This window comes from Aulonocara stuartgranti (assembly GCF_965226115.1).
Source record: "Aulonocara stuartgranti genome assembly, chromosome: 6".
NCBI classification, from domain to species: domain Eukaryota; kingdom Metazoa; phylum Chordata; class Actinopteri; order Cichliformes; family Cichlidae; genus Aulonocara; species Aulonocara stuartgranti.
In genome coordinates, this window is record NC_138944.1 from 11,352,985 (window position 1) to 11,378,141 (window position 25,157).

At 38.3% G+C, this 25,157-nt stretch overlaps 1 protein-coding gene across 5 annotated transcripts; it reads left to right on the top strand.

Annotated features, from left to right (window-relative positions):
* Window positions 1-14,011: 14,011 nt before the first annotated feature.
* On the top strand, window positions 14,012-25,068 carry LOC309708396 (uncharacterized protein). Of its 5 annotated transcripts, none has more exons than XM_082536383.1 (7): window positions 14,012-14,037; window positions 17,935-18,321; window positions 18,423-18,752; window positions 19,477-19,587; window positions 19,690-19,728; window positions 19,807-19,955; window positions 23,659-25,068. In XM_082536383.1, exons 2-7 carry the CDS (start codon window positions 18,288-18,290, stop codon window positions 24,073-24,075), a joined length of 1,080 nt encoding a protein of 359 aa, XP_082392509.1. In that variant the 5' UTR covers window positions 14,012-14,037; window positions 17,935-18,287; the 3' UTR covers window positions 24,076-25,068. The 5 variants fall into 5 exon arrangements, with proteins under 5 accessions (XP_082392509.1, XP_082392512.1, XP_082392510.1 ...); XM_082536386.1 differs by lacking the exon at window positions 14,012-14,037 and having other exon boundaries at window positions 17,452-18,321; window positions 23,659-23,905; window positions 23,997-25,068; XM_082536384.1 differs by lacking the exon at window positions 14,012-14,037 and having other exon boundaries at window positions 17,452-18,051; window positions 18,196-18,321.
* The last annotated feature ends 89 nt before the right edge of the window (window positions 25,069-25,157 follow it).

Sequence of the window (25,157 nt, forward strand, 5' to 3'; positions counted from 1 at the left end):
GACAGCGCGAGCAAGCACTCTGCTTATGAACAAAAAGGAAGTTTTAGGAGTGATGGCGAGAGAGAGAGAGAGAGAGAGAGAGAGAGAGAAATTCAAATTCAAATTTTATTTGTCACGTACACAGTCATACACAGTACGATATGTAGTGAAATGCTTGGACAACTGCTCGTGACCTAAAGAAAACAAAAAAGGAAAAGGCTATGAATAAGATAGGAAATAAATATGAAAAATTAAAAAGGGTAAATTTAACTAGGAAGGAATAAAATATAAATTAAGGTTAAAAATGAAATAACTGTACAACACAAATTAGAATGAAGGGTAAATTTAACTGGGAGAATAAGATAAAATATATAAATTAAAGTTGAAAATAAAATAACTGTACAACAAAATACACAATATAGAACTATATAAGAATGTATGAAGAAATATAAATAAATATATACACAATAACAGCAGCGTGATTTAAGTAATGAAGTGAAACAATGTCCAGAAAGTCCAGTGTGTGTGTAAGAACCATATGTGTGGGTCAGTACTGTGTGGTGGTGTGATTGAGAGACCGTATCGCCTGCGGGAAGAAGCTCCTCCTCAGTCTCTCTGTGTTGGTCTTCAGGGAGCGGAATCGCTTTCCTGACCTCAACAGAGAGAACAGTCTGTTGTTGGGATGGCTGAGGTCCTTCACGATCTTCCTGGCCTTGGTCCAGCACCGCCTGCTGTAGATTGAGTGCAGGTCAGGGAGCTCGGAGCGGATGGTGCGCTCAGCTGACCGCACAACCCTCTGTAGAGCTCGTCTGTCCTGCATGGTGCTGTTCCCGAACCAGGTTAAGATGTTTCCCGTCAGGATGCTCTCTATGGTGCACGAGTAAAAGTTCCTGAGCACCTTGGAGGGCAGTTGGAAGTCTCTCAAGCGTCTGAGGTGGTAGAGACGCTGACGGGCCTTTTTCACCACGGTGTTGATGTGACAGGACCATGACAGGTCCTGCGTGATGTGAACTCCGAGGTATTTGAAGCTGTCCACTCTCTCCACTGGGCACTCGTTGATGACGGGGGTCTGGTAGTTCCTCTCCTGCTTAGTGCTGAAGTCCACTATCAGCTCCTTTGTCTTACTGACGTTTAGAACGAGGTTGTTCCTCTGGCACCAGTTCTCCAGATTCCTAATCTCCTTCAGGTAGGCCGTCTCGTTGTTATCAGAGATCAGGCCCACCACGACGGTGTCGTCAGCAAACTTGATGATGGTGGTGGAGCTGGTAGTGGCCACACAGTCATATGTGTACAGTGAGTACAGCAGGGGGCTCAGAACACACCCCGGGGGGGCTCCAGTGCTGAGAGTGGTGGAGGCTGAGACATGTCCGCCCATCCTTACTGCCTGTGGTCTGCCAGTTAGGAAGTTGGAGATCCACTGACACATAGATGAGCTGAGTCCCAGATGCTCCAGCTTGGTGGTGAGTGTGGAGGGAATTATGGTGTTAAATGCAGAGCTGTAGTCTATGAAGAGCATTTTAACATAATTCCCCCTTCTAGTGTCCAAGTGAGTGAGTGATGTGTGGAGGAGATGAGAGATGGCATCGTCTGTGGAACGATTTGGACGGTAAGCAAACTGTAGTGGGTCCAGTGTGTCTGGTAGTGAAGAAATGATGAAGTCTCTGACCAGGCGTTCAAAGCACTTCATCACTACTGAGGTGAGGGCTACAGGGCGATAGTCATTGAGAGAAGCAGGGTGGGGTTTCTTCGGGACAGGAACAATGATGGACTCTTTGAAGCATGTGGGGATCACATACTGAGATAAAGAGATGTTGAATATCTCAGTGAACACAGGAGCTAGCTGGTATGCGCAGTCTCTTAGGATACGACCTGGGATGCCGTCTGGTCCTGCTGCTTTCCTGGTGTTCACTCTCTTGAAGGCTCTCCTTACTTCATGCTCGGAGATGACGAGCACGTTTCCGGTGCTGGCAGTATCTTCCTGTCTGCAGCCGTTAGCGCCGCTAACACAGAGTAAGAGAGAGAGAGAGCGAGAAAGAGCAGAAAAAGAGAGAGAGCAAGTTTTGAGATGTGAGAGATTTGTGATGTTTAGCATGTTTGGAGGGTGTAGTTAATGTGTTGTCTTGTGTAGTTAGTGTGTAGTGTTGTGGATAGTTTTGTGTTGTGTGTCAAAACAATGAGGCGACTGCTGTCTCCAGGTAGAAAAAGGAGTGATACACCTGCTGCTGTCAGATCTGCAGGTATCAGGCTGTGATGTTCTCCTTTATAGTGGACGGAAATTATTTTTTTGGAGTGGCACAAATAATTTGTGTGGCATCTTATTGAATGCAGAACAGCTGATTGTTATGTAAATAGTTTGAAATGGTTATAAAAAAAAGAGTAAAAGGTAAATGGCCTGTATTTATATAGTGCTTTACTAGTCCCTAAGGACCCCAAAGCGTTTTACATATCCAGTCATCCACACACTGGTGATGGCAAGCTACATTGTAGCCACAGCCACCCTGGGGCGCACTGACAGAGGCGAGGCTGCCAGACACTGGCGCCACCAGTAGGCAACGGGTGAAGTGTCTTGCCCAAGGACACAACGACCGAGACTGTCTGAGCCGGGGCTCGAACCGGCAACCTTCCGATTACAAGGCGAACTCCCAACTCTTGAGCCACGATCGCCCCGCAATGGCTGCAAATAACTTGTTATTTGCAAAACTTGTGCATATGATTTAAAAATTCACAATTTATATTTGCATTTAAGGTTATGAAATATGATTCAATGAACATGTTTGTGGTTGTTACAGTGAAAAAAAATCACTTTTTCTACTCGGATTTGTTGTTTTTTGTCTTATTTTAGATGAATTGTGTTAATACAGTATGTCAAAATGAAAACATAACTGTAAATTCAGACACGTGAGGTTGTGCTGAAAAGAATGATACCAAACAAGGCAAAGTAAATAGTTTTTAAAGGTGAACTGTCGAGGAAAAATCAAAAGTGGTTAAAATGGCCAATTATACCCTGGACCCCAGAGGGTTAAACATTTTTTTTAAAGTATCAGAATCAGAATCAGAATACTTTATTAATCCCGAAGGAAAGTAACGCAATAGTTACTTTTGAAGTAATTAATTACTTTTAGAATCTGGTAACTCAGTAACTAACTCAGTTACTTTTTTGAAGTAACTAGTAACTATAATTAATTACTTTTTCAAAGTAACTTGCCCAACACTGGTCTCCAGAGTCCCTTGTGGATCCACTGAAAAGAAGCCCATATCACTTTGGTTTGGTTTAGATTTATCAGAAATAAAGGAGAGTTCACCTTAAAGATATGAGTTTTTATGGACATTCATGGACAAGTCCATAAATAATAAATGAGCAACCCTCATTGTCATCATTATTTAACTTGTACAGTAAGTCGTACTGTTAATGTTTCCATTTCATGTCTGTGGCTATATGTGTTTGTGTAAATTAAACTTCTGTTGCATTTAAGTACACGTTTTAAAGCTTCTCTGCTCAGAGTTAAAAGTGTAAAATGTTACTTCATGAGGTTAATACTTCTGCTTAAGTTCAGGGGAAGCGTTAGTAAGCATTGTGTCACTTTGTGCCTATGTTCATGAGCATGTGCTGTTGTGGTTGCATGTCAGCATGTAAATACCGAACAGTCTGTGTCTTCACAGTTAATGAGAACTTGTGAAAATGAGAGTGAATTATATCTTTACTATAAAGTGTGTATACAATTCATTATGCTAAAGACTTGGATTTTGCTTCTTCCTTGACGCCATAGCTGACACCACTGCACACTGATATGAGTAACCCAAATTAGACTAATTACTATCAACCTCTTAAATAATATAATATCACAGTGATGTGTAGTTCACACTGAAGATCTATTCTATTCTATTCTATTCTATTCTATTCTATTCTATTCTATTCTATGCTATTCAAGTGTTCATGTAATAAACAAATGATATGTAGCTTATACATATCATATATATACTGGGTTTGTTTTTTTTTAATTCATCCCAATGATAGCATCCTTTGACTGAAATTAAGTGTGTATACACACTGATGTCAGTGTCCTCTCACTTTTCCTGAATTGATATCTGATGCCCACAGCATCCGCTGGATCTTGGAGCAGTCCCCCAGTTCATCTGAAACATCACTTCTCTCTTTAAGACCACCCTGTAAGCTAGTGGTTCTCAAACTGTGGGCAGGACTCCATTAGTGAGACATGGTACTACTGCAGGTGGGGAGTGAAACAAAATTTTGGAGTGAAACAAAATCCAGTAAATATGATTTTGGTTTGGAGAATAAACAAAAGTTTACTGATGTACTTAAGTGTGGATTACACTGCACAGGCAGCTGCAGACATGACAAATGAGGTGTCACTCCTGTCATAGTGCTTTGAAGTCGCAAAGTAACCATGTCTAGTTGTCACATTGTAGTAGTGTCTTCACTGATGACGCCACGTGGTCACAAAACAATGACAGGTACACAGATGTTTGTGCAAAGCCTTAGTTCACTGTCTGGTGATGAAATTCCCATTACTCTGACACAAGTGGACTTAGGCAGATGCAGAAACTGTATCATGCCCATAAAATTTAGTGTTGCGCGGGCAAACATTAAAGCCACCTTTGTATTACTGGTCTTAAGCTGAGGTGTGATGCTTAGAGCGTCTCTTTGTCACAACCAAAATAGCATGCTTATGGGTGATGGGAGGGGTGGAGGGTAATGATTTGGGCTAGTTTCGCAACTACAGGACTTGTTACTGTTACTTTTTGTAAGGTGTTCACACACACACACACACACACACACACACACACACACACACACACACACACACACACACACACACGCACACACAGAGTATTGATTTTAAACCTGCAAAGGAGAACATTTGCCACAACTTTTGCCATTACAAAGTTCAAAGTAGTGTTCCAGTAAGCACTGCACACATGTACTATGGTTCCACCTTTGCACTCTTTATTCTGATCCCTTTTAAAAAATATGGCTTTAGGTCACATTTGAACCATTTTAAAGACTTCTCACCCATTTAATTCACACTTGTGTGTTGCTTGTTGTTATACATACAGCAGGCGTGTATAAAAGTCAAAGACTGAATGTAACAGCCTGCTCTGTGGAAGAAACTGGGCATCACCTTTGTCTCTGGTTATTATACAGGAAGCAAATAGAAGAGTGGAATTACCTTTATAGAGTTGTATTTTATTTGCATAGACATAGCAATAACTGCATATAACTGCTATTGCTATGATATTAGGTCAGTTTTGTTGCATTATTCCTAAGCAGATAATAAGCAAATATAAGTATGTAAGAATACTTGAAATGGTGACAATAAAACATTTTCAGTTTTTGAAGTGGCTCTGCTTTGAGACTTTAACAAAAATATTTTAGTACACTATGCTCTTTGACTACATCTATAGTATTTGTATACTGTACACATGATGTGTTGAGGACAGTGATAAAGTCAGAGAAAAGCAGTATAAACACATTTGTGACATAACATCTCTGGTCACATGAAGTCAACCAGAAATATTTCTTGAATATAAATTCTCTTTATTGAATGGTCACTACAGTCACCAGATATCAGTTCAACAGAACGCATTGGGGATGTGGAGGTACAGCTATAATTCTTCTATATAATAGGTCAAATATCGACAAATGATAACAAAAATTATACTCTATAAAATCAGGTGCTTTCCAATTTGTGAAATTAGAGATCTATAGAATCAAAGTTTGATCTTTACTTGGAAATGTTAGTCTGGAGAAGGGAAAGACGTGCAGTCCAGCAATTACACAGAATCTGCCAAAATTCCCTCCATTGATAGCTGTCAGCACATCTAATGACATAGAGTAAAAATTAACTTTGATAGTTATTTTCGCAAACCTTATTTTTTTCTAATGTATAAACAAATGTGAAGGGAAATGGCATTCATGCTACTACCACAAAGAAACTGTGTAACAGTTAAAGGAGGCGGAGGGTCATGAAGGATGTTGTGTACATGTCAGATTGAAAGAGACTATAGGACCTGCTCCTCCCTTGATGTCTGCCCATAAAACCTTCAAGAGTGAGATCAGTTTGCGTAAACAGAATGCAGCTGATATTTTAGCCTGCAGGATTGGGTCTGTTCTCCATTTGTGGTACAAGTGTTTAACTTTTAGGCTGTAAATGCAGAGCCCGTAACAACCACTTAGAATGAGAAGGATCTACAGAGCTGGCACTTTATCAGCCATAATGAAGTGCATTTTTTTCTTCTCCTGTTTTTTATATGGTAAGTGACTACCTAAAATTAATACATTAATTAATTTAAATGCTCAATTTGATGCCTTATAATGTCAAATGTAATGTCATTTGTTTTAGCAGCTGAACTAACAGAAGGAGTCATAATTAAAATAGAGGGATTCGAGGGGAGAAATGTCTCCTTCCAATGCTCGCACACACTTGCATGGAAAAACCATAAGTATTTTTGCAAAGATCCATGCACACGCATGGAAGACATACTGGTTACTGTAGAATCTGGCAGAAGAGCAGAGTCCGGGAGGATAACTCTGGTGGACTCTGGGAATGGATCTTTCTCTGTGACCTTCAGTCATCTCCAGCTGTCAGACTCACAGAAATACCGGTGTGGAGTAGACAGGCCTGGTTTGGACTCATACATTGATGTACAGCTCACAGTAATGAAATGTACGTGTATAATCCTATTTCTTTTAGCTTGATTAAAAATGCATCACTACAGTGAATTCTATAGCTGTATCTAAAGGTTGGTAAAGTTTTACATATTCATTTCTTACTAGCAAAAATATATTACAAACAACATTGTTACAAACTCTGAACATAAATGTTGTGATTTTTTTCCGCATGTTAAATACTTTCAAGTATTTAATATATGAAAGGATAATTAAAATATTTAAAAAACCGGAGGTACCTAAAACATAAACCACATACAATACAAAATAACACCAAAACACAGTAACTCAAAAACACTGGGTCAAAATGACCCAGTACTATGACAACAATCAGAAAAACATTATATTGCAAAAAAAGAACTACTGACATGAAAATGTAAAGTGTTTTTTAAATGTAATTTAGTGAAAAAAGAAGAGAACTTTATTTTTGAATTTCATGTTGAAGCGAGCAAATATCACAAGTTGTACCAGAAAAAAAAACCCAAACAAAAGTATCCAACAATACTCTAATCAAAATAGAAAAAAAAATAACTGAGACACATTTTTTTCCTTGCGTACTTCGATATCAAAGTATAGTAAGCAGATAATACGTTTGACAAACTTTAGCATTTTAATGATTTCATTTGTATTATTTTTACAGAACTTATCATCTCTCTAAATAACTCTTCTACCACTTCTTCTTACACAGCTGTTGAAAATGAGACTGATATTTCTTCTACATTGCCATATCCGAATCCCACCTTGAAGCAGTCCACAACAGGTATAAGTTCTGTCTGATATTATGCATTATAAGAAGAAAAAGTTGTATAAAGGCTACATGATTCAAGATTTCTTTTTAATACATCAGGCAACATCATTTGTGCTACCGTTGGGGGTGTTATTCTGATCTCTGTCTTGATGATGGCAGTACGCTTCAAGAAATCCAGAAGAACATCAAACAATAAACTACAGGTTTACACCAACAGAGCAGACACCAGAAATTCAAATGAAAGCGAGGTATGAGTTAGAAAATGGAAGACACCTGTTAGGAAGAAGGAATATAAAAGAAGTTATATATAAAAAAAACTTTCTGGGTGGAATTACAGAATTATATTGAAAAGTAAATCATGAGAGTTATACAACCCCAACTCTGTACCAAAACCACTTTCATGTCCTTCTCTTAAATATAATGGCAAAACAGGAGGTGGTTGTCTGAGATTTTCAGACACTGGGACATGGGAGAAATGGTTTGTCTGGCTCTATTACCAGATAAGCATACCCGGAGGGCACTTGCTAACATTTTTATATCTCAGTTTACTTCTATTAGAGCCTCCTTGACTCCTCAAGTATTCATTAAATGGCCAGTCGACAAAACTAAAAACAAAATTACAAATCATGTCAAAGAAATCGTCTGGCTGACGGCTCCCTTAAAAATGCACCTGGTTTTTGTGTGTTTGTTTGTTTGTTTTTTGTCTTTAATGGATTAAATTTGACTAAATTTGTTTGATAGCCTATACCCCATGCTTTCTGTCTTTCAGTTAAACTAAGCAGAGCAAAGCCAACTGGCTGCGCATAAACTTTCATATTTCATATGTATCATTAAAAACTTTGGATTTTTATATATATCTATATATCTCAACACTTTTTTTGTCACTTTTTAATAGGTCAGTTGTGGGTACAATGACACTGACACGAGAACAAACAACTGTAGCAAGCTGTCTGCAAGTTCTTCTGTCTCTACTCATCAACAAAGATCAGATCTACAAACATTTAAACCCACATAAACCAAATGCAGCACACTCACTGCTGTCTATAAAGCCATTTATTTCTCCAGCCCTCTGGCAGGTTCAGGGTATTCGCCCATGGAGGGCTCAAATGAATAATAATAACTGGCATCTACATTAATGTCTTGCCATCTTTAATATATGAAAGAACCTGTGATTGCAGGAACCTCAGGAAGTTAAGTTATAATCTGTACTTTTTATGGACATTTGGAGACAAATACATTTTCCAATTATGAGCAACACTTGTTTTCATTATAATATGCCTATACACTGAATTAAAAGTTATTGTTTCCACTCCATGTCTGCTGTGCTCTGTGATCACAATGTGATGTTAAGTATGGGAAAGCATGGATCCATCATGCCTTGTATGAATGGTTATCCTTTAATGACCATGTTTTATTTTCTCATGGCTGCTTCTAGCATGATGTCACGAAGCTCGTATCATCTCAACTGTTTTCCTGAAAGTGGCAATAAATTCTCTGTAGATAAATGGACTGCGCAGTCATCAGATTTCAATCCAATAGAGAACATTCACATCCATTCGTTTTTCATTTTAAAAACTGTTTCCAGTCACAAAGTAATTCACTGATAAATGTCAGTGCATCTAGTGACACGCAGCAAAGATTAACTTCAATAGTTAATTTTGAAAAACTGTTTCTCAGTGTAAACAAATGTGGAGGAAAGTAACATTCATGCTTCCTCCACAGAGTAACACTGTGTGTGGCAGTTCAATGAGGCTGAGGGTCATGAAGCATGCTGTGTATGTATTGAAAGAGGTCATTGGATCGGCTCATGACCGGCTCTTGTTTATTAATAAATATATTTCATTTCCAAATGCGTACAGTGGTGCTATAAGCCTTTAACTTTGTAACTCCAAATGCAGAGTCTGTAGCAACAACAGAGCTGGCACTTTTTCCAGCATTTCTTTCATCTCCTGTCTTTTATGTGGTAAGCGAAATCCTAAATTTATACATGAATTCATTTAAATGTTGAAGTAGATGCCTTCTTCTAATAACATGAATGGCTTTAGCAGCTGCATTGACTGAGTGAGCCATAATCAACAACAGGGCAGATCTGAGCAATGCAAACAAGAGAGGTATGAATCAGATACTGCTATCAAAGGCAGTGATCAGGGTGATCTCTAATCACTGTGAATAAAATAAAGCATAAAATATATTCGGGGTTGAATTTGCTGGAGCAAAGTGAGAGTAAGTCATTAGAAGTTGTACCAGCTGTGTTGATGTTATGGATTTTTTGTTGTGTCAGACAACCAGCTGTTTGATGGCTTGGTTTAGATTTGTCTGGAATAAATCAGAGCTAATCGCAAAGATATATGAGATTTGTGTAAATTTTATGGAAATTCCTCGACAAGTGGATACTCCGGGTATTAAAAGCTTCATCTGAAATCTTCGTCACACTGAGGGTGTATGCTAAATTTCACTGTGGTTATTTCTAATTCACCACTGTAGCTGCCTGTGTTTCTGTAACTCAAAAATTTATTTATTTATTTATTTATTTTGGCCTGTCCCGTTTGGCTCTTTTGCCATCAGAATTGTTGTCTAAAGGCAAAGAAAGATGCCCAACGGATTTACTTTACCAAACTGACCATCCCAGCCTTGCCGTAATGGTCCATTTGATTCACCTTTTATTGTTTATTTTATTTTCACTTACTGAATACGGGACAGACTTGACTGGGGGAAAGAAGGGGAGAAAGAAAGAGGGAAAGAGAAACAGCTGAGAAGAGGGACGGGGGAGAAGGGCAAAAGACAAAAACCAACAGAACGGGCAGAGAAAAAAAATGCATATATCAATCACCTGGATCACCTGCTGAGAAAGAAAAAAGAAAGCAAGCAGAAGAGAACAAGAGTAATAGAATAAACAACATCACAATGATATATGGGAATATGACAGTAAATACTAAATGTTAAACATTATTGTGCAGCACATAAGATCAACAGAACACAGTGTGCTTTGAGGTAGGAGCCAAAAAGGGTGTAGTTTGTGGGTGTGATCACCCGTGTGTACACCTGTGAGCATGGACGCGCTTGTTTTTTTTTTTTTTAAAGGTTCCTTCATGTAATAATCTGCTAGAGGGTGTGGGGGGGCCACAGCCCCGTCCTCCAGGGCGTGAAGCAGGTGTAGAGGAGATCAAAACTCCAGACATCCAGAGGCCCCCAGAACACAAGAGACCAAGGAAGACCAACAGAGGGGCAGCTGCGCCACTGTCCCGGAAATAGCTGAGGAGAGTCCCAGATGAGGGCTCACTCAGCAGCCGCGGAGCAGAAGCCAGGGGGAGTTGCAGTGACGCGCCCGTGAGCTCCGCCGGCAGCCAGCTGCGCCTGAGTGACCGAGCCCCAGGCCGAGAGGCCGGGGGCACCCCACCTTCGAAGTGGCCCGAGCGAGCCCCAATGAAGAGCAAAAGGGAAGTTTCAACATTTCTTGCATGGGTAGTGTTATAGAAGCCATGTTTACTGGAGAAGCAGATGGATAGTGATAAATTAAAGAACAGGACACAAGCCAAAAGACAGCTTAAACTGAATAAAAGACCAAGAGTGGCAGGACAAACTAAACTGTCTGTGTTTTATACCTTTAATCTTTTACAAAGAAATAATCTTTAAATACTATTTATCCCTTTTTCCCATTTTTAACCATGTTCAGATGAATTACCTGGTAATGGCCTCAATTCACACACTCGCTTGTGTGAAGTGAAAATGAATAATATATGAAAATAAACAAATACATGTCTTAGAAAGTGTTCACACAGTTTAAACATTGTTTTTATGTTGTTCACAGAACAAGCTATATCCAGTCAACATCCTGGGTAATCAAGAGTCTTGTTTGGGGCCTTCTATCAATTATTTTTGAAAGAGTGTTGTTCATGCATTTTTGCATTCATAATTCCATCAATTTTGATAAGATCGCCAACACCACTGGCTGAAATGCAGGCCCCAAAAATATCAAAGCTTCCACCACATTTTACAGATAGGTATACACAACTGGAACCAAACTTTTCAAATTTTGGTTCGTCACGTATTTTCATTCCAGGTGTTGTTATTTGGCATATCTCAGTTGTTTTTTCTGTTTTTCTTCCTTAAGCATTACTTTTTGACACCCACCCTTCCACTGAGACCATTTCTCTTGAAGCTTCAACAAGGCCGGGTGTGTCTCACAGCTCCTATGTCAAAGTGTTTTAGCCATTTAATTTCATGTTGTCATATACAGTTTCAGGCCTGCCACCTTTTCCCTCCATTTGTCCAATTTCCTCATATTTTTTTCAAAAACAAACTACACACCATACATATTATGCCAGGTTTTTAATACCAGCTCTTTGGGTCTCACATTGTTGTTATTAAAAAATTTTTTTAATAACAACAAACTTTGTCATCATGGGCTTTTTTTTTTTGTAGAATCAACTAAAGAAATGGCAATAAAGTGTCTTTTTACAACAGGCTGCTAACAAAGTGCTTAAAATGATGAGAATGGCACTTATCACTGGCAGTATTTTAAATCACAAATTAGCATTCGTATCTATATACTGTCCAGATGAGCCAGACAGAGACTTTTTTACCTATTTTGCCAACGCACTATTAGAACAAAATGACTGTTCCTTAGTGTTGGGAGATGACTTCAGTGCCGTTATTAACCCTGTTTTTGATAAATCTAATCCAGATGCAGCAACTAATCTCTCATCCACTCTGCTGAATGCACTCATTAGAGATCTCACCCTTATCAATCTCTGGCGTATGCAGAACATTGACACCAAGGATTACACATTCTTCTCCAATAAACACAAGACATTCTGTAGGATAAATTACATTTTTTTTTAGCCTTTGCCTAATTTCAGGTAGTACTTCTATTCAGCCAATCTTGTTATCTGATGACTCGGCCTTATTATGGAGCATCGACCTGCCTAATACTAAGACTAGGACCCCTAGGTGGTGACTGAATACATCGCTGTTAATCAACCCTACTCTTCTTAGCATGCTTTAGCTCCAGCTGAAAGATTTCTTAGATATCAGCACCAATGTAGACATTGACCCACAGGTCTTATGGGAGACTACAAAATGTTTTATTCATGGTTTTTGCATCTCATTCTCCTCTGTGCAGGCAAAATCAAAAGTTGCTCAGGTCTCTATTTTAGAAAATCAAATAGAATTATTACAGAATTTACAAAAAAAAAGTTAGATTACCAGTCTACACTCCTAGCATCACAGACAGATGAATACAATGCAGTAACCTTAGCTAAAGCAGAGTTCATCTTCCATAGAACCAGACAGAAGTACTATTTTGAATCAGAGTGTCCTTGTCATCTGTTGGTACTTATGCTTAAACAAGGACACCCATCCCAGTAATAAAAGCTGCAGATGGTAAAATTGCAACAAACCCCCAAGCAATACCACTGCCTTTTTATATTGCTTTTTGAAAATCTGTATAAATCAGAGATCAATTTCAAGGAGTCTATTTGTAAGAGTTTTGACAGTTTGGAACTACCCCAAATCTCACAAGCAGCTCAGGACGGGTTGGAGGCCCCATTAACTCTGGATGAGCTGCATAGAGCGCTGAAAGGTCTAAATAAAAGGCTAAATCTTGGAATAGATGGCTTTGGGATATGATCGGCTCACTTATGCTTGACTCTTAATTTTGCAATCCAGAATGTCTCTTTCCAGAGAGATGAGAAAATAGCACTTATTACTCTTCTCTTAAAAAAGGTAAAGGATCCTCTGAGTGATCTAGTTTCAGACCAATATCCCTACTCACAACTGATCTCAAAGTATTAGTGATGTGTCGGTCTCGAACGAAATGGCTCTTAGAGCCGGATCTTTGACGTGAACAATGCGGGCCGTGGGGTATTTTTTCTTTCTCTCACCTTCTCTCTTGCACTTTTTTCCGCTTCACTCTGCACGCCAGCCTTGTGCTTTGTGCTGGGAAGAAGGGGGAGGGGCAGTGGTTACACTCGCAGTAGTACAGGAACAGAGAGAGAGAGAGAAAGAGAGCCAGGGACAACAACGTCACATTAGAAAGGTATAGTAGTCATCCACAACTATTTTCAGTTGCAGATGATAAAGGATTCAGAAAGTTTATTCATGCAGGCCCATATGACAGAGAATGTGCATCTTCTTTTTGTTTTCATATTTTAATTTATATTTAATTGTGTTGTAGTTTGCAGGAAAAAGCTGGAAATAGTTAAAAGTTGAAATGTGAATAGTTGGTTTTTGTATTATATGATTTATTTATTACATTTTATGTGGAGTGAATAAATAAAAGTATATTTACGGTGGCCACTAGAGACAAAGCACGTACAAACTCCGAAGCACATAAAAACTCAAAACACGTACAAAACACAGCAGAAGTGCTACAGGATGCTAGGGGCAGTGTTGAGCTTTTGTTACCTAGTGGCTACACAAGCCAGCAAGTAAAATGGCCTGCATTTGTATAGCGCTTTTCTAGTCCTTAAGGACCCCAGAGTGCTTTACACTACATTCAGTCATTCACCCATTCACACACACATTCACACACTAGCAATAGCAAGCTACATTGTAGCCACAGCTGCCCTGGGGCGCACTGACAGAAGTACCAACCACCGGATTTGGTGTGTGGTAGTAACAGGTAAATGAACTTTTTTTTTTTATTATTTGAATATATATGAGTGATTGTGTATAAATATACAAACAATATGCTTTCAATTGTGTAATTTAAGTGATCTAGGAAGCTCTGTTTGGGAAGTTCAGTTAATGCTAGAAATGTGTTTTGGAATTTGTACGTGTTTTGTCTCTAGGGGCCACCGTATATATTTATATATAAACATATATGAATAAAACCACTTTTTTTGCATTAGTAATTCCTTTTGTGCATAATTTCATATTGTTGTTAATAATAAATTAATTAAAGCAACAAAACAACCTGAAGAGCCGGTTCTCTAAAAAGATCCCATCACTACAAAGTATGTGCCAAGTCTCTCGCATTGCGCTTGGAAAGAGTTATTCACGTTTTAGTTAATGCAGACCAGACAGGATTTATCTGAGGGAGGCTCACATCTGATAACATAAGAAGGCTGTTGCATATCATAGATGCCACAGATGGCTATCATAATCCATGTGCAGTATTCTTACATGATGCGGAGAAAGCCTTTGACAGGTTAGAGTGGGAATATACATGGACAGTATTAAAACACTTTGGGTTTAAGCAGAAGTTTGTTGCAATGATTAAGACAGACCACTCACCCTTTGCAAGTGTACTAACAGGGGACCTTATTTCTCCCTTGTTTACATTCAGTGTTGTTACATCCCCACAAATGAGATCTAGGGGAAAGTGTGGGGAGCGGTAACAAACAGGACCGGAAAAGAATGAAAACGAAACCAAACAAAGGTGTTTAGCATATATTAAGGTTTTATTACAAATACTCTTAACACAAAGAGACAGCAACACCACTTTATCAATAAGACTAAATAAGAAAAAGATAACAACAGCAAGAAAACAACTAATAAACAACAAAGTAAAGTGCACTTCCGAGGGCCCACAGGCCCACCCTTCGCTAGCAGCAGCAAGCTCTACTGCTGTTGAGGCCCACACTACTCACTTGGCGCAGTTACTGTCTCCACTTCTCCCAACGCTCCACACCACAGGCAGCACAATCACACAATAAGACCTTTCAATCACCTAGAAAGCAATGTAGAGACACAGGACAACCACCCTGCACCACACAATTCTTCCCAAGTAACCTCTGAGAGGTAATTGCTGACTGAGTTCAGGTGCCAAACGAGGGAAAGGGCATCAGCTAGGGCAGAGTAAAAGAAAGACAGAGGGGAGGAGCAAGAGAGGAGGAGGCGGAGAGAGAGGAACAGCACACCCACACACTCCCACAGCCTCACAAGATGTAACAACCATGGGACAAGGCAGGGTTGCCCACTTTCCCCTCTCTTGTTCTGCCTCTCTCTCTCTCTCTATCTCTCTCTCTCTCTCTCTCTCTCTCTCTCTCTTTCTCTCTCTCTCTCTCTCTCGAGAACCCTTAGCACAAGTCATTAGACAGTCCACAGTCTCTCACATTAGAATTGGTGCTCAAAATCATATCATATCTCTTTAGGCAGATGACATTATTTTGTTTTTAGACAACTTTGAGACATCCATCCATCCATTGATTAGATAATTTACAATTTTGGTTCTCTCTCGGGCTACAAAATAAACTGGACAAATCTCCCTTGATGCCTTTGGACGATGAAGGTACCAAAGCTTCTTTGCCTGGGTGCATTCAGATTAAAAGCACTTTTACTTATTTGGCCAGTACAATTCATAACAACATACAAAAGATAAACAGGCACAACTTGAATACCATGCAAAAAAGGTGGTTTGGCAGTTCCAAAAACTTTACTTTTTGCTAAAGCATATCGTTAGGGCTGGATCAGGTGACCCTAAATCCTCCTTTAGTTGTGCTGCAAAAGTTGTAGGCTGCCGGGGGATTCCCATGATGCATTGAGTATCTCTTTTTCAGTCACCTTTCTCACTCACTGTGTGACTTCTCTGCACTGAATCATACTTGTTATTCATCTCTGGCTCTCTTCCACAGCATGTCTTTTATCCTGTCTTGCTTCTCTCACTCCAACTGGTCACAGCAGATAGCTGCTCATCCCTGAGCCTGGTTCTGCCGGAGGTTTCTTCCTGTTAAAATTGAGTTTTTCCCTCTACTGTCCTTAAAGTGCTAGCTCATAGGGGATCATGATTGTTGGGTTTTCCTCTGTATTTATTATTGTAGAGTCTACCTTACAATGTAAAGTAAAGTACCTTCAGGTGACTGTTGTTGTGATTTGTGTGTGTGTGTGTGTGTGTGTGTGTGTGTGTGTGTGTGTGTGTGTGTGTGTGTGTGAGGGGAGTCAGCTCGAGAAACGTTGGTGCTGAACCAAGAAAAAACATTTTTGGTGTGCTGAATAAAGTATCTGTGAGAAAGACACCTGAATATCTTGTGGGGGGCTGGATATTCACAATGACCCTTATTAAAACATATTTTACATTTTCTTTTTTCTTTTTTTTTTGTATACAGAACAGGGGTAACAATGGTAACTTTATTGTCCCCAGTGGGAAATTGATTTGCAGTCTGTTTATACAGACACACAAAAAAATAAAAAATAAACCACGCACATCCTCACCACCTTGTGGGGCAGCTGCAGAGCTGGAAAAAAATAATGTACAAAAAACTCCAGATATCTACCTCTAGCAGATCTTTTAATTTTAGTTCTACAGTCTGCAAACTGTTAATTCTTTTCTATGTTTTATTTTATATTTTAAAATTTAAAAAATTTAAATCATACCTTATGAAAAGTGAATTTTATATATTTTTTTTACATGTGCAGCTTACTGCACAGTTGTTGATCGACATCAACAGATGCAGATATAAGAAGTATAAAGTAAGATGTATTCAGTATGTTGTTGTAGGTTTGTGGTGAATCTAAATTTCTGTTCCTGCTTTGGTTTGGTTTGTCAAGTCACCAGAATGATACTCATGCAACTGAAACTAAATGTAGGCAAATACTGGAGTCATCATTATTTCACGTCTTCCTGTTTTTGCTTTTTGTAAAGGAGACGTTGTAGGTGTCAGGCAACAATGTGAGAAGTTTATTGAAAATGAAATCAATAGTAAATATGTTTGGGGAAATTAAATATTATTAAATATATGAGGGCCGTTACCACATTTGTACTGAAAATTCAAATTTAAATCAAGTTCTTCCCTCCCAATATTACAAAGATGAGTGGCAAAATTAAATGACCCTCTGGGATTACCAGTTAATTTGAAAGCAGAAATAGAATCAGGTGTTTTCAACTGAAAAACTTTTGATTTTTTTTTTAAAGACCAATTAAAGCAAAGTCTGAAACAGTGTTGGATTTTCTTCTGGTCAAAACAACCATAGCACAAATACCCAAGAGGTTAAGACAGCAATGTAGTGGGAGTATAACCAGTCTTTAATCAGTTGCATGTTATTGTAAATGCTGTTACTGCTGAGTCCGGCTCCTCCTCTGTGTCTGGATCTAGTTTCAAATCAGATTTCCTTGATGACCATTTTGCTGCTTCCTCCTCGCCCTGCTGTGTCTGTGCCCCTCACTGGCTGGCACTGTGTGATTCCTCTGCCTCTTTTTAAAACCAGCTGGACTGAACGGGTGTAATTCCTATTGTTACTTGCACAGATGTCGACGGGAAGTAAACCAGTTTTCAAAATTAAAGTACGGTCTTTGATTAAAATGAGTAAAATCCTGTTTGGAGAAGGAAAACACTGTAGCTAAGCTTTTAAACAGGGAGGTTTCAGAACTTTAAAATGTATTCACTATCAAACTCATCTACAGATGTAGATGACTTGATCACAAATCTAACGCTACGTGCTAAAAGAAAAAAATATAGACAACTATGGCATAAAACTGTGCTGCTGTCAACGAGTAACTGTCAGTTAACTGAGGCCGTCATCAAGTTTGTGTAGGTGTCAGTTCTTTGAAGAAGTTCCTTCCTTTCTTTGCTTTCACAAGTCAGGTCAATTCACGCGAGAGGAGTGCAGCTGTGACACATCTGCGGAGGCGTGTTTGCCCCCCACTCGTCACAAACAAACGCTTCTCTGCACACCGTGACTGCTCTGTGCGCTTATAGTAAGCTCGCACCTTGTATTCTTTCGCAATCATTTGTATGTGACAGTGATTTCATTTACTTGGTAAATATTTTCGACTAGTTTACAGTTTTATCGCGATCGTGACTTACAATATAATTCAATTCATGTGCACAACCTCGTACAGTGGTGGAGCAAACTGAAAGAGTTTGACCAGTCGTAAATACCTGAAAGGACCACCAAGATAAGAACCACTGAGCTGGCAGTTTATCAGCCAAAATGAAGACCATCTATATCATCTGTCTTTTTTGCAGTAAGTGGCTTAGAAAAATTATATTAATGTAATTAATTAACGTATTAATGTTTTCTAACATTTGTTTAACTCCGGGATGCACTATATCTTGCCAATTTTAGCAGCTACGTTGGCAGATGGAAACAAGTTGATGAAGATAGAAGGATTTCAGGGCAGAAATGTCTCCTTCCAGTGCTCACACAGACTTGCATGGACGTATAATAAATACTTTTGCAAAGATCCATGTGGGAGCGAGAAAGACAGGCTGGCTACTGTAAAATCTGGTGGAAGAGCAGAGTCCGGGAGGATAACTCTGGTGGATTCTGGAGATGGATCCTTCACTGTGACCTTCAGTGATCTCCAGCTGTCAGACTCACATCAGAAATATTGGTGTGGAGTGGACAGGCCTGGTTTGGACACATACACTCAGATACAGCTCACAGTAAAGAAAGGTATGTCATCATTTTATTTCTTCTGAGTTTATTTTATCAGTACGCTTAATTTGAATTATGCATCTGCATTCTTACTTCAAAAGATAAGGAAAAAAAAATACTCCACGTTTCTTATAGTTCTTTATTTCAGAAAAAAATTACTGCATATAAAAGCATAGCTTGTGAATTAAAATGCATTTTATAATCCGGTTTATAATCTGGTGGTTCCAAGTAATTTCCCCTCGTGGCTTGACTGGATCTTCTTGTTAAAAGATTCAAAAGATTTATTTCCCCTTTTTTTCTTCTCACGTGGTTTTATTGTATTTTTGGAGGCTCAGTGAAGAAAAACATCCAGTTCATAACATATTAGAAACATCAGAGCATTAAAACAATCAAATAGGTTTATTTTAACTTTTTGTTTTTCTTGTTCTAAGTCATCTCTCGATAAGCTATATTAATACAAAGTTGTTAAAACTAGCTTCTGGACACCTGAAGTGAATACATCTGTAAAATGCATCAATTCCTTTTTGCATCAGTATATTAAAAATTCCACTTATATATCCATGACATAAAACTTATTTTGCAGAAAACATCCCTAGATATATATAAAAAATAAAGGTATCTAAAAACAGTGATCTTATTGCGGAATTAAATTTTGAATGAAAAACTTTTACTTTTAGAATATATATATTGTATATTGATTAGTTAATAATAGTACCATAATTTGCCCCTTTCTCTTATACAGCTGTTGAAACTGAGACACCTGATGTTCCTACCACATGGACATATCAGAATACCAACACAACACAGTTAACAACTGGAACAGACACCATTAAGCCTACAAAACCTTCAATGGGTATAAAAACAATGTATTACAAATTATTGATTTACAGTCCTTACAAATATAAATTCTGGATACATTTTACATAAAGAAGTAATATTGAGTCCTGTTTTGCAGAATCATTCTCCACTAAAGAACAACCTAAAATCAGCACAGGTGAGTTTCCACTTGAGGATGTGATTGGTGTATAAGTTACTGATGAATAAGATGATTCTATAATCTTGTTTTCATCAGGCACCATTGTGTATGCTGCAGTCGGGGGCATTGCTATGGCATGTCTCCTGATGCTGACAGTATGCTTCAGGAAGTACAGAAAAACCTCAAAACCTCAACTACAAGTTTGCTTCAACAACACAGATGTCAGCAGTGCGCATCAACAAGAGGTATGAGATGGAAAATTGGAGATCACACTATCAGGAGGTTCATTCCCTCCTAGAGATCAGTGATTGCCTTAGACAGCAAATTATATAAAGTAGAATATGATTGGGGGTTTTTTTTATACATCAAATGTAAGTATGTGACGAGGGGTTTTCCAAAAGTCATTTCTCATTTTTTTATATTGTGGAATTTTTCAATGGGGATGTGTTAAAACCACAGTGTTACATTAGTGTTGTGCTAAAGGAATGGTTTGACATTTTAAGTAAAATGCTTCTTCCCCTTACAATTGAAAAGTCAAAAGTCATATTGTGTATAGCTCTGGTGATAAATCTGGGTCAACTAAAAAGGTATTCTTGCAAAGTAACAGATACTGGCACTGGAAGTCACTCCTGTTTCAGAAGCACACACTCACTGACACCATTAGATGCAAAGATAAGTTCTACTGTCTTCCTGTTAAAAGTAGCAAGATAAAAATACTAACCTTCAAGCAACATGATGGTTAACTAAGCACAATTAAGAAAGTGAGAAGGGGGAGAGATAGTCTGGCTATGTCTGGTGATCTGGTACACAGAGAAACTGAATTCTGCATTCAAGTGTCTCAGAAGTACACTGACTAACATTTTACATTTCTGTTTAATTTGTAGTGAATTACATTTAAAGAAGAACACAGAGGCCTTTTTGAGTAGAAAACTCATACACTACCAGTCAAAAGTTTGGACACACCTTCTCATTTAATGATTTTTCTGTATTTTTACTACTTTCTACATTGTAGATACATACTGAAGACATCAAATGTATGAATTTATGGATATTTGCAGCAAAGAAAAAATATAAATAACTCAAAAAATGTCTTATATTTTAGATTCCTGAAAGTAGCCAGCCTTTGCTTTGTAACAGCTCTGCACACCTTTCTCTCAGTGAGCTTCATGATGTAGTCACCTTTTCCTTCTTAATGGCATTGGGACCATTGTGTTGTGCAGAAGTCAGGTTGGTGCACAGCTGACAGCCCTATTTAAAAACTGTTAGAATTCATATTATGGCAAGAATCAATCAGCTAAGTAAAGAGAAATGACAGTCCCTAACCCATCATTATTTTAAGAACTGAAGGTCAGTCAGTCCAGAAAATTGCAAAAAAAAAAAAAAAAAAAGGGCTAACTGGCTCAAATGAGGACTGCCCCAGGAAAGAAAGACAAAGAATCACATCTGCTGCTTAGGATAAATTGATCTGAGTCACCAGCCTCAAAAATTGCAATTTAACCACACCTCAGATTGGAGCCCAGATCAATGTTCCAGTAGCAGATATTCCTCTACATCAGGGCTGCCCAATCCCAGTCCTCGAGAGCTACTATCCTGCAGCTTTTAGATGCATCCCTACTCCAACACAGCTGAATCAAATGAATGGCTTGTTATCAGGCCTTTGCCAAACACGATGGCATGCTGAAGAGGTAATCAAACCATTTGATTCAGCTGTGTTGGAGTAGGGATGCATCTAAAAGCTGTAGGACGGTAGCTCTCGAGGACCGGGATTGGGCACCCCTGCTCAAAATCACAAATCAAATCAAATCACTTTTTATTGTCACATCACATGTGCAGGCACACTGGCACAGCACATGCGAGTGAAATTCTTGTGTGCGAGCCCCACAAGCAACAGAGATGTGCAAACACAACAACACAAACGAGCAAAATACAAGAATGGCCAACCTGAAACTAATAAATATATGTACAATATATAATAGTGTATGCATTTCTGGATGTGTATACTAAATATTTTCCTACGTGTGTGTGTGTGTGTGTGTGTGTGTGTGTGTGTGTGTATACACATTTTTACAAATTAAATAGTAAAAAAATAAAATAAAATAATAATAATAATAATAATAATAAAATATATAAAATATACAGAGTTGAATATGTGCAAAACAAGTGGCATTTATATACAGTGTGGAGTGCATAATGTTGAAGTTCCAGTAGTGAAGCTGAGGTGTCTATGACGTGTTCAGCAGTCTGATGGCCTGATGGCTCTACATCAACTGTTCAGAGGAGACTGTGCGAATCCGACCTTTATGGTCAAATAGCTTCTAAGAAACCACTACTAAGGAAAAGCAACAAGCAGAAGAGACTTGCTTGGGCCAAGAAACACAAGGAATAAACATTGGACCAGTTGAAATCTGTATTTTGGTCTTATGAGTCCAAATGTGAGATCTTTGCTTCCACCCACCATGCAGAAAAGGTGAACTGATGGTCTCTACATGCATGGTTCCCACCGTGAAGCACAGAGGAGGTGGCATGATGGTGTGCTGGTGCTTTGCTGGTGACACTGTTGGGGATTTATTCAAAATTGAAGACACACTGAACCAATATGAGTACCACAACATCGTGCAGCAACATGCTATCCCATCTGGTTTGCATTTAGTTGGACTGTCATGTGTAATTCAACAGGACAATGACGCCAAACACGCCTCCAGGCTGTGAAGGGCTATTTGACCAAGAAGTATTGTGACAACTAACAACGAGTCTTTCACATCACTGTGGAGGAAATTCAGTCACTTTAGGAAAGCTTTTTAAGCCTGATCGCCTATTTAAGGTCATACAAAAGCATCTTTAAGTCTGGTCTTTGATTGGACCTAGTCTTTGACTCCCAACACCCTCTGGAACACAAACTCTCAAAACATGTGGTTAACCAGACTGGGCTTTCATCAAATCAGCAAAGATGCACAGGAAAAAAGGTCAGACACCAACTAGGGAGAATCAGGACAAACAGAACAATATTGCCATTTTTCTGCATAATCCATCATACAAAATGTAATCAAATGGAAAAGTCTCTTTTTAAAACTTGTTTTATTAGTTTTAATCTTTTAACTTTATGCATCAAGCAAAAAATTTAATTATATGCAACATTCTCTGACTGGAAGAAATTTGTTTAACATTTAAACCTATTTTCTGCACATTCCAGCACATAAAATATTTTATTGTGTGTTTACACTCACTCTTTCAAATAGATGCAAGTGAAACACAGCAGAAAATAAATAAAATCAAAGACTAGCGGTCCTGTTGTTCTATTTTCACCTGTAAAGCAGGAGTGGGGTAGGCGGAGGTTTGCCCTGGTGCAGGTGTGCCGCAGCGGTCAGTTGAAGAATCCACGAGTTTCTCTGTGAATTTCCCATTAGCCTACTTTTCCTTGGCAGACAGGCTCTATTTAAGTGTTTTCTTTATCAAACAGGTCTGGACGTTAGCAATTCTAGGTGTGTAGTGAAATTGAACTCAGCTTTTCAAAAACAGGTTAATTAATTACTTGATGATTTAACAAGAGGATGCATTTACTTTTTCACAAAGGGCCAGAAAGATTTGGATTACTTATTTTTCCTTAATAAACATTTTTAATGCATTTTGTATTTACTCCAGTTCTCTTTAAATAATAAACAAAAATGTATTTGATGCTCTGAAACATTTAAGTGTAAGAAATATGCAAAAAACTGAGAAATCAGGAATAGGGGAAATACATTTTGATGGCACCGTGCATGCCTCTATCCTTACTGTAGAAAGATTTAGATTCATACATTTTTGTCTAATTCACATAGTAATTACTCAGCTAATAAGTAATGCTATTCAATGCCATGTGAGTAAAATAAAATAAAATAAATATTTTGAACATATAAGAAAATTCTGATTTATTTATTTATGTTTGTTTTTTTATTTTTGTCCGTTTTCAAGGGAGCAGAGCATCTTCAGAAGTTACCTGGGCGTTCCTCTATTCATACACACCATCAAAGACTGGATCCACCAGCAACTGAACCAACAGAAACGACATCTAGCCTACACCTTCATATCTATGAGAACATATCCGTGTCCAAACTTGCTGCAGCTTCAGAACATCCACCCGCAGAGCATCAAAATGACCACGATAATAACTCTGGGATCTACATAAATCCTTTGCCAGATGTAATATCTGAAAGAACAGGTGTTAGCAAGTGTAGGAAACACAGAGATAAACCTTTGACATCCAAAAATACAACGAGCGGTACTAATAGTGCATCTCCTTGTGTCTCCAGAGCTCCCTGTGAATCCACCGAAGAGAAGCCCAGAACACTTTGGTTTGGTTTAGATTTATCAGGAGTAAATCAGAGTTGATCTCAAAGATAGAATGTATATATTTTTCTGACAGTTATAAGCAAAACCTATTTCCATCATTATAAGCTTTTACACTAAATGGTGCTGTTAAGTGTTTTGATTACACATGTGGTTTAATATGTGTCTTAATCAAATTTACCTTACACTGGAGAAAAAAATGTGTGTGAACTACCATTTGACACTGTTAATATTTCTAGGTAAGTTCAGGGGAAGTGCTGGACTACATCCCTAGTGAATGAATACATTTAGCAGCTAGACTGCGTATTTGCCTTTGGTGTGAGTTTGTAGTAAAAGTGATTTGCACTTTTTCACTTAGTTAGTTGTAGTAATGATGTAGTTCTGCATTTGTGATACATGTAGTGTATTTTGAGGTTGATGCTTATCTGGAAGTATTTTGTGGGAGGGTAGTTTCAGTAGCTCCCTTTAAAAAAAAAAAAAAAAAATAGAGGTCACCACAGGAAACGCATGTATTCCGATGACTCCTAGTGGTCATGTGAATAAAGACACATTGGCAGTGAGGGCTGATATAAATAACCAAATATGAACTTCCTGTACCTTACTACAAAAAAATCATATTTTTGTAATATAATGTCACACTGATGCCTAGCTTTCAATGCAGCAAAAAAAAAAAAAAGCTCTTTCAAGATGGCGTAATTTATTTGTCAAAAAGACAGTGACTTGTTGACAGTACATCTAACATAAAAACAAAGACAAAATTAATAATTTCCAACTGGAAATAAGCCATGAAGCAGTTTCAAAAAGATGCAGCAGAGAGAAACAAACAAAAATGTTGAACCCTCTAAGCTTTTTGTTTAATGCTTTCTATAAATAATAGTTTCATGTATTTTGTCTAATATTAAAAAACTAAATCTTCTACTTAAATGTCTGCTTGGCAAACCTAGTTGGCCAACCAAGTCTTGTTAATCATGCCTGTTAACATGCAAATACCCCTAATTAATACGAATACTTAATAAATGCTATATTAGACCTCAAGAGTGTTTGTTGTTTGTTTGTTTGTTTGTTTGTTTGGTTGGTTTTGTTTGGTTTTTTTTTGGGGGGGGGGGGGGGTTGACTTGGGAGTA